The sequence below is a fragment of the Colias croceus genome, chromosome 8 (assembly GCF_905220415.1).
Source record: "Colias croceus chromosome 8, ilColCroc2.1".
NCBI lineage: Eukaryota > Metazoa > Arthropoda > Insecta > Lepidoptera > Pieridae > Colias > Colias croceus.
In genome coordinates, this window is record NC_059544.1 from 6409548 (window position 1) to 6421079 (window position 11532).

At 32.1% G+C, this 11532-nt stretch overlaps 1 protein-coding gene across 1 annotated transcript; it reads right to left on the reverse strand.

The window, feature by feature from the left end:
- Positions 1-603: 603 nt before the first annotated feature.
- Positions 604-8272, reverse strand: LOC123693695 (odorant receptor 67c-like). The gene is made up of 8 exons (XM_045638890.1): positions 8206-8272; positions 7039-7200; positions 5845-6025; positions 5636-5732; positions 4546-4647; positions 4392-4480; positions 883-949; positions 604-663 (listed from the first exon to the last, which is right to left on the reverse strand). The coding sequence occupies exons 1-8, from the start codon at positions 8270-8272 to the stop codon at positions 604-606; spliced, it is 825 nt and encodes a 274-aa protein (XP_045494846.1).
- Between the last annotated feature and the right edge of the window lie 3260 nt (positions 8273-11532).

Sequence of the window (11532 nt, forward strand, 5' to 3'; positions counted from 1 at the left end):
ACGATTAATTGCCTAGCTTATGATGTAACAATAGTCGGCGAGTTGCGAATATAACGCTGAGGGATGTTCCCAAAACACTTAAATTTGGGAAAGTGTGCCACGGACACAGCTGCTCCGTATGGAACTCAACGTCTATGAGAATCTTCATTTATCACCCACACTTAGTTGCGAAACGGTTAAGAATATTATTATGTATTCATTATTATAAACATGCATAAACTTTCTTCATAGAGACGGCATTATTCTACGCCGTTAGTACCGACTTCTAGTTAGCAACAATTAAGTAACTCCTAGTCGTGAAGTACAATATTAAGTTCAGTCCGCTAAATTTTTATTACTGCTCGAACTTTGAGTACCCGGAACTTTTAATGGCACTTAATTTTTTCTATTCGCTTACCCACCTCTTGAAATTTTTTATGCTCCTGAAAAGAATAACTGTATAAACATTTTGCTGTTAATTTAAAGGAAGAAAAGGAGATTTAATAAAACAGTAAGCAAAAGCTGCAGAACTTAATTTAATTCTTCAAAATACTATTTCATGAAAAATAAATGTCCATTGTATTTTATTCTCTCAGAGGGGCATCTATTTCCATTGTACATTGTCTAGTTTTTGTCGTATACCGTTGTAATGAGTGAGATAAAGGACCAACTCATGTTCATTATCTGAAAAGTAACATTCGTTCAATTCGCGTTTCCTTTTATAATAAGTATGTTATACTTTTGTAGTGAATTATAAATAAATGCCACAAACTCTTTTTAATAACGACAACAAAAAGCCTCAGTAAAGAGTTCTTTTAAATTGCAGTTTTGCATGTTTTGCGCGTATGATATCTATTCACAAATAAATAAAAAATATATTCTGAGTCATATTTCACAGTTTACCCGTATAAATGTCTTCAACGATATCTTTATAAAGCTGGTGGAGGTCACGTATGCTACGCGTTGTGATCTGAAAGCAATGGCAGCAAAACATTTATACTTTACTTGCATATTAAAAAACTATTGTTTGATATATGAATGTTTTTCTTATTTTAATACCATTTTAGTTCATTCTATTTGAAGGTGATACGTAAGCTCTGTTCTATAGTGAAGGATATACAAAAATGGAAACCATAAATTGTTGTCATCATCTATAAATTAAAAATTCTTATTCTTTTAATAATAACAATAAGTTTGTATTGTATTTTTAAGAAATAGCTCTGTATAATTGGCGCGTGCTATGTTAACCTCTAATTATTTGTTACTTTATCGCAAGAACTATATGTTATATAATATTTCTTTTTAAGAATCATTCTAAACAAATGTTGGTTGACCAAATAAATAAAGGTGATTGAATATATTTCGTTGGAAAAAGGACGTTTAGCACTTCGGTTGATATTGAATAAGTTTAGGAGTGGAAACAGAACTTTGACAATTTGAGCTTAAGGGTAACTCTTACAATAATTAACAGCGAAATCTTCTTGCTCATTCCCTATCAATTAGTATATTTTTGTAACACCAAACGGCAGGTACATCTGCCAAGTATTTCTAAGAATATCTGATTTAAATTTTAAAACCTAGACGGTTTTGAGTATATCCAGCTTTTAAGATTTCCCGTAAAATGATTCGATTAGTTTAGGTTGGTGTCGTTCGGTTCGCAATTCGAATGCGCTTTAAGAAATTGTTGTCACTTATGTTTTGCCAAAATACCTATAAACAAACATCTCGTAGATAAGCTTTCTCAGGCGCGGTCCCAGCCTGACATTTTGGGGGGGGACACGCAGCTGGAAAGGTATGGAATCCCCCCCCCAACCGTACTCGCCAAATATCGTATTCAAGTGAAGAAGAAGTGATAAGCAAAAACTTGAGAAAATCGTACTCGATAAAATAGAAAAAAATTCTTATACTGTACAATATATTATAAAAAAAACCGGCCAAGTGCGAGTCGGAAGCCGTTAGCTGCAAATTTTCGCAAATTTCAACATTTGCAAGGGATTAAAAACAGGTTTAAACAGAACTTTAGATGTGCGAGTGACTCCGATTTGCACCAGTTTTTTATATATTGTACAGTATAAGAATTTTTTTCTATTTTATCGAGTACAATTTTGGGGGGGGGGTCATGTCCCCCGTGAGGTGGTCACGGGGGACATGACCCCCAAATCCCCCATGGGACCGCGCCTGAGCTTTCTACATAATATGTATCTACCATAGATGTATCTATAGTAGAAAAAGTCTGTAACTTTTCTATCTAAATTAAATAGTAATCAAGCTGTAACGACACTCGCTTACTTTTTACCTGTTTATTTAATCAATAACATCAAATATTCAACAGCTTTTTGTGCCTACTTTACTATTCCAAACTTCCCAACTCCGGGGAACTCCTTGCGACAGACCAGGCGTTGTTATACGAGAATAATGAATGCTTTATACTTTTAGTTAACACTTAACTGTTCACTTTATTTTAAATGAATACAAATAATAATAAAAACGCGTGAACAATTTCATCATTCTTAGCATGCAATAAGTCTGTTGATATTCTACTATACAAGAACGATACTAGAAAAAAACACAAAATGAAATCCAGTATCACATTTCATCGGTAAATCGATTGATATTATCTGCATCAGTTAGTCTGAGCCGTATTAGCTTGAGTGATTGTAGAACATAGGTAAATAAGACCTGCAGCATTTTCTACTTTTTGTCTTAATAACAAAACGTAAGGTAAAGAATCCGAAACTTTATATATGAATCGCTATCTAAATTAGAGTGCATGCAAAAAGACAGGGCGGAAAGTTTTATATACCTAAGTATCTAAATTAATATTTGAAATTCAAAAGTAGCTTTCTTTGTGAATGTTACTTTCTCCCACCTATCCTAATGGCGCAGGTAAAGGATATTGGCAACTGCATTCAAAAAAAAGTAAAGCTTGAAAGGGGGATAAAAGTTAGCACGAGGAACGGCGGTTACGTGATAGCTTGAAGCCCACGCTAGAAGTCGTGGGAGGAAAATTAGTTCATTTATCAATTTTAGACAATCAATTTTAATTTGTATGCATTCGGTTTGTTTCATCTTCATATTTGAGACCGGAGTCAGTTAGTTGCACAAAGTAAATACAAATGTCTTGAACTATTAATAGTATAGCAATTCCTTTGACGAGTGAGCGTATATAATAACCGTTATAATAGTATCGATAAATATTTAATCTGTGGCTGCATGTTCGTGGCGGGCAGCGATTTAAACTATGCAAAGCAGGACGACCTACCCCGACTCGGCTCGTATGCTATACGTAATATATGGCCACGAAAACAAGGCCAGTTTGTTTTAAACAGCTTTTGTTAGTGTTTTAATGGAGCGCTGTTTAAGGTTCACGGTATTTTTTGATCGATTTTTAAAGTGAGGATTTAGCGCCAATTTTTTGTAGTTTTTTTTGTGAAGGCTGTCTACTACTATCATGATACGAATCAGAACAATTAAGTACTATCATTATTGGAAGATTCACACTTATTCATAAGTATACAGTTTGAACATTCCTGCAAAGCAATTCAGATAAAATTATTGTACGCTACAAATTAAAAATATAATTTCACTTCGATTATTGTTGGTGATTTAGTATCTAATCATTTCTCTAGGAATTAACTGTTTTGTATAAATACGTACAATACGAAGAAAATTCACTTCCAAAATACATTTTGTGTAAGATAGAACAATTGAAAAGAAATCACTCAAACACATCTATGATGGATCAAGAGTGCTCTTGCGGTACATTTAGACCAAACGAACATAGAGCAAGAGCATTCTTTCGTGATTTTTTAGTATAAATGAAAACTAGTATATAGTGTTGTTCAGTATTAGAACATTGCATATAATTTTCAAACGCACTAAGAACAACGAAAGAATGCTCTACGCCTGTTTATACTAAAACAATTTGACATAGTGGGATTAGAATGAGCATACGCTTGTTTGATCTAAATGCACCGTTATAGGTAAAGAAAATTATTCTACTAATCAAATTAGTTATACTACGTATCGACACTCACAAATCACAATGTTCTGCGACAGAAAATCGAACTTAAACGTGCTAAATAGAACATTCTAGTGATCGGTGAGGAATCATCTAATCATTGATATTGGATTAACACCAATAACTCAGACCTAAATAGACATAAATACCGGATAACAATACTGAAATATTTAGAATAAATCTATATTGTGCCTTTTCTATTCATAGATCTTTTTTTTGCTTTCAGTGACATTTGTTGTTCCACCTTTGCTTTTATTTCACGTATTTGTTGTACACAATAAAATAAATAAATTCGAAAGAGGAATCATAAATCACCATTTAGTAAAAAATGTTCATTTCCTTTAGAAATATGTTTGGTACAACATACATTTACTTACGGGTTAGATCGTACCTCATCAAAATGAAAAGTATATCCCTCATATGTTGATATGAGCACTCACACCATGGTGTGTCGTAGATAGCTGTAGAAACTTCAGAAGCCTGCCAAAAAATACAGGAAATTAGATAAATGCTTGTTCCATTTAATACTAAATCATTTCACTTACCGCATTCACCAAATTTTCGCCGCTTTTACAACAATAAAATACATTTATGATTACTAGTAACGAAATGCTGAGTATTTTTAAATCTTCTAAACTTCCGTTTACCTGAAAATTAAATGAAAACATTTATTGCTCTTATATAGTTAAAATATTGTTGTAAGATAATCACGAGTATATTGACAGTAAAATACTTATAAAGATCACTCTTTCCGAACCGAATTTTGACGATTGCATCTAACTAAGGCATTAAATGTCAATAAAGATTGGCCATTTACTGCGCTGGGAATATTAAAGTGCTCAAGCGTGTATGGAAACCCAGAAGCACTCTCTATTGTTTCATTCCCAGCCTGAGCGGTTGGAGGCTGACAGAAGATATCAGACGTAGGATTGACAACTTAACTCGAAAAAAAGCCTCCCACACGGCAGTCTTCACAGTTTTAGAAAATTAAAATCATTCAATTATATTTGGATCCCATACATGTTTAATTAAATTTGCATTATCTGCATTTACCAGGTAACTTGTACATTACTCCATACACGCTTGGCAAAACAAACAACACGTAAATCATAATTCGGGGTCTAAATCATTACGCCACAGGTTGAAGTAAGACATAAATCGTTACTTTGAATGAACTGCCTGTAAAGTCCATAAAGGATAGTACACGTAAATGATGATTTATGAGACCCACGACTGGAAATTTTTCAATAACACACCTCTATGCTTGCGTTTGCTTAGCATTGAGGTAGATCATCTAACCTCATGTTTATAAAATAGCAGGGATATATTTTCCAAAAAAATAACAAAATTGAAAAGAAAAGAAATTAAAAACAAAATTTTCCCGATAGCAGGATAAAAGACATAACTTTTGTTGAGGGTCAGGAAAAGCTTAATATGATTGATTTATAATGAAACGAAGTATAGTATAAGAGAATATCCTTGTAAAATTGTGGTTGAATTAACGATTTACTTTTTTTTCGTTTTTCAGATACGTTTATGTTTAAGATAAAATGTTTGGGCGTTCGGAATATTCACGTTTCACATAAAACAAACAAGAATGCTTATAAAATAAATTACATAAATAAAAATACTTACGCACGCTGATAGTATACAGAAACAAATTGTAGATGATAAAAATATATAGTTAATAGCGAATAGACATCCAAAAGTAGTGCTCACATTTGCAAGTAAACTGGAAATATTTTTTTTTAATGTAATATAAAACAATCCAAAATATTTGTATCTAATTTTTGGCCTTTTATGTTTTCCGCTAATTAGGGTTAAAATTATTTTTAAATACATACTCTAATAGCCTTGAATGTCTACTTATTGCCTCTTTAAATAATTTGTCCTTATCTTCATTATATTTCAAGGCGATAATTTCCTTAAACTCCACTTGAATAATTAAAAATAGGATTCGTAAATAGCTCATGGATATTGTTATAATGTATTGACTGCACTGCATTTCATAGGCGACAATCATAGCTACAAATAATAATTGATTGATGAGTGTGTGTTTTTACGAAGGAAAAAATTTTAATTTATTGCTGAGCGTTATTAATTAAATAGGTAAATAGGCTTAAACTCTACTTTTTATATGAGGCAATACAAAATTGGGGATGAAATCTTTCAATTATACCCAATAGTCTATTTTTAATAAGGTATACTTATGGTAATAGTTCTCAGGATATAGTAAAATTACAAGTTACATAAATTCTAGGAATAAAAAAAATATGAAAGTTCAAATTAAAGATTATTTGTTAAACGATATTTCACTAAATATATAACCTAATCTATACTCTGTGACGGTCAACAAAATATAATTGAAAAAATTATCTTCATAGTTAAAAGGAGTCGCTAATCCCAAAGCCATTGCGTAGGGCACGTCTTTATTGAGAATAAACTTATATATGAAGACTTTTATGACGGGGTTCAATAAATATATGCTGCATGCAACTGATACGGCCACACACGATACTGAAACCAATGAAATTTATTAAAGCTGCTGCCTTTCTTTCCTTCTTTTATGTTCACATCAATTTTACTGACCAAACCAAAAAAGTTGCTGGAAGTAGTTACGTCAAAAATCCAATTTTATTAAATCCAACAGTTTTATAAGATTAAATATTCATTCATATTCATATATAAAAGTGCAGAAATAATTATATTACATTGGTTTTAAGAGTACGGTACACGCTAAATCGATACACCATAAACATAAACTTATACAGTAGGTAGAACTGCTATCCCATCTGATCTAGCAAGGCGCTTAAAGTGATTCCTACACTATAGACAGATGGTTATCTGCTATCTGGAGCCCAGACGCTCTGATAAGTTTGGATTCACTGGATTGATATTACGACATCGTCGGATTTAATGTGATAATACAATCCGTGAGGTTTCCTTTTCTTTGTCAGATTTGGAATTACATTTTGTTCACTTGTAACGTTATTTTGACAATAAACAGCGTTGATGAAACATGGTACAACTTTAAGTATACTCACTGTAATTATACAGATAAGTTTCTTTTAAAAGTTTTTTCTTCATGACGACGAGTTCTGGTGAAAGACTCTCATCCGTCCGCCATTCTTTTTCCATTTCAAAAACGAAAGCTTTAATGTAGTCTTTTCTTCTTAAGAGTTGAATAAATATAAGAAGAGCTATAATAACAAAAAATAATAAATAAATAAATATCTAATATTACGAGGCGACATAAGAAAGCTCAATCTATTTTATATCATACAATGTACAACAAAACCATCTTAGTGTAATTTGTCAAGCCCAAAAAAAAGGAATATATATATAGATATCCCCGTGTAAATTTCCAGGATGTGGTTGTTCGATACGTGAAAAATGCGGGACTTCCAAAATAATTTCCTGTGAACTTAAATGATTGCCTATTTATAATTGAATGAAACAGGGCTACGTCTACGATAGTGACGGACTATCTGTGACAAGTACGACAGGTACATTAAAATTATTACAGTGGAAAATATAGTAAAATATTTCCTCAATGATATTAATACAGATATGTGAAAGCAAACAAATTAACAAGAACAGAAACAAGACAAAGGCAAAATACAAAATGAAAAGGAAGGTTGAACTCTTAATTTAATATGCATTGTGTCAGACACTTTAAAACAAACTTTATTAGAATTGATGAATTAGCAAACATTGCTTTTGGAATAAAAGGATTCTCTTTGATGTTCGAAAAGGTGTTGACAGTAAGACTAATGGTCTAATGGATAAATAGTCAACGAAGTTATTTGTTTAGCATTTAAATTTCTCGGTAGGTCCCCTTGTTTATACTTTAATTTGTATTACATTAAGTTTAAAATCATGAATAGGACAGTACTAGAGTATGATAAAATTGACCGTAATAAGCTTCACATAAAAGTTTATTTCAAAATGCTCTATGTTTTTATGTAATATGAACTAAGTGTTAAGATAAATAATGACCATCATAATACCTTCTAGATTATTGTTGCAGTACGAGAATTCAACTGGTATCTCAATCAATTTGGTACCTTTAGAAAACTCTCGTATAATAAACACCCAATGACACGACATTGAGATAACATGAAAAATGAAATAGAAAACATAGAAATATCTCATCTTCGACAACCCTCTCCCCTTTTCATCAAAAATATTGAGGCCCGTGAGACCAATGTATTCCATTACAGTTCTGTAGGGCTTGAAAAATTCTTCATTTATCTCCTTTAAATCGTTCATGTTGTTTAAAATGTAACAGACAACAAATTATGAATGCAAATGTGAAATTTTCTACTTTTATATAACAAAAACACGGAGGTATGAAAACAGTGGCGCTAACGAATAAATATTTGTTTTAGGGAACGAACGCGAGGTTCTGCCAATATTAAACTTAATAGTATCCACCAATGCCAATTTGGGTAAATGATTCAGTATGCGTTTATATTACAAGCGTTCAATTTAATGTGAGCTTGAATTTAAATAGAGATTTTATAAGCCTATAAATAGGATTTAATTTTGAAGTACCTTTTACGTTTTATAATGCCATGGCGGGGATAGTACACCAATTTAAGCTCAAATATTGTAAATTGCTAATCAAATCGTCAGTGAAGCTATAAGCTAATTGGTTTCACAATTAATCTAATTGATACATTATATTTTATATCTATTTTAGAACTTGACAATTTACGGATTGTCTCAATTTAATGCTCACCCTGCGTGTTCCAGTACAGTGGTACCTATAGAAACATACACAGCGTACTCTTTCGTTAATACATTCTTTATCTTATCCAATTTGTCGTACTTTATATTTGTTTCTTAGTTGTAGGATATAATTTTTTCACTATTATGAAATAAAGCTTGCATTTAGTATAATTTCAGGCATGTCATATGTTGAAACTCATCAAAACTGTAATTAAGGTGTGTTTGAAATTATCCTGCATTGTGCTTAATATCATAGTAATTCTTGAAAAAGTCATTTACAGTAACATTTAAATTTTTCATCATAGTATTTACGGCTGTTTTGTGCAAATATCTGAAAGAAATCGCGTTATAATAACAAGATTTTATTAAAATAATGTGTTGTATAATCGCACTCGCTTTATAATTTCTAATACGTAAGGTTTGTTGTTTATTTTTATTGATTTTGAAGAAGAAAATAATGGTGAGAATCCTTGGTCTACATAATATTATGAAACGGCTCATACGTAATATATCGAAATAAACAGACAAACGAGATAAAACTGCGCTGAATTAAAATAGTTATACGGAACTTTTAGTTAGTATTTCAGCTATGGGCAGCGCTCACGACCAAATTCCTTTGGCATTCATATCTTTGTACGCATACAAAACAAGTCTATATGTCACAATGACGCACTCGTAAAACATGTCTATGTGAACGCAGCCCTATATTGCAGTTACATTTGTCAGGCCGAATGAGTGGGAACTGGTGGACTAGTCTACACAAAATGTTTATGTTAAATAAATGTGCAATGCTCTCATTTAAGCTGACTCGAACATCTACGAGAGTAATTAACGGCCAATATTTGTCTTCATTGTGAACTACATGGGTACAATATATCTCTATATATAAACCTAAACAATGTACAACAAAACATGTTGTAGATTTGATAGTGCATAAGTCTGGTAACTAAACATTAAAGTAAACATAAATTGATGCAGCTTAGCATGTTGATTTTATAATATTTGTAATATTATAACCATTTGCTACAAGAAAAATACAAAATATTGCTCATTAACGGGTCAAAAGAGAGCAAATCTCAAAAACGAACGCAAACGATGCGAGAAGCGGATATAATGTAGAAAGAGTTTAGGAAATTGAAAATTGCGCCGCGGAATATAACTCCATTACTAAGGAAATGAGCTACGTGAGTATGTTGTGGAATTACTCTCCCGAATTACAATTGGGGCGAGGGTTAAGAATCCCACCTGCTTTTGTATATTACTTTTATAATATGGAACATTTTAAAGACGGCACACGAACGCTGCATTCGCTCTTTCGGAATATGGCGCTCTTTCACACGCGGACTTAGGGCACATTCAATTAATACTGTATTCTAGATAATTCCTTTCACAACATTTAGAGACTTACTTAAGACTTACTACAGATAAGTCTTACTTAATTTATTTTATTGAACGAATTTAATGATCACAGTAATTCATTACTTATAGATATAATCTTCTTTAAATAAAAATGAATCCCCTATTTCCCTTGGTCACGGCCGCGGCATTACGCGTGAACGGCTGGACCGATTTTGATAGTTCTTTTTATATAGTATTCCTTGAAGTACGTGGATGGTTCTCATGAAAAAAAAAACGTAAACAAGTAGGTACCTAGGTAACACGGGCGAAGCCGAGGCGGACCGCTAGTCATATTATATATAATATATATTATGTATTTAATGGTTCAAGCTACGAATAATTTAATGGAGACCAATACCGATCTTGAATTAATTGTCGAAAGGGTATTAATATGTCATTTTCACATGGCGCTTGTTTAGACGTTATGAATAAATTTTCAAAAGTAAACGAACCCCAATTAACACGTTAACCAATATTTTGCTATTAAATAAGCGTAGCGGTGCCGCATATTAATATTAATTGTTAAATTAAATTATATCAACTTTGCCAGGCTTCAAGCATAAATCGGGCGTACCTGAGAATTAATTTGGTGTCTACAGTTGTGTCTACAGTTGTCTCTCTATATTATAGGAATAACACGTGTATAATTGACTTTATATGTTTTAAGTTTCTGCACTCTGCGAATTTACTCGACACACTGCACACACCAGAATAAAGCTATATAATTTGCTTTTCCACGCTACCTACCTATGTATAATATAGTATATTGAATTTCAGCCAAATCGGTTCCATAGTAGAAAGGAATAGCCAATATCTTACATCTTATATAGAGCTTGGGATTAATAGTAGAAGTTGTATAGTATAGGTAAGTAAGTATTTGACTACGACGTCATCTAAATCGAAGGCTGAGGCGCAATTATTAATATAAAACAATACGCCATGGTTTGTGTACTGAATTTTAATTCAATCAATTCGGAAGTTCAGCCACGACAGATTGTTAACATGTTACGTCCAAAATTTCTAACATTCGACGATACCATGGACAAAAAATATAACTTTTCATTGACAACAGAGGATGTTTTGTATAAATATAAATGCTCATTTAGGTATTTTATATAACAATAATTACGATAAGATATTATTGGGAATAGAGCCATCATAAAAGAAAAATTTAATTCACTCATTACGGGACACCCTTCAGAAAATGTAAATCATTTAATTAAATTACCAACTAAAACATTCTGCGAATAAATCGTAATCATCACTTAACCTGTCGCTTAGTAACGTCTCATTGCGAACACTATGAGCGAGAAAAATTACTGATCGTTTGAAAAGATAGTCGGCTAAGTAATTAGGAAGGGAACGTAGTTTTTCATGTCTAGTACGTAATGCAATAAAAA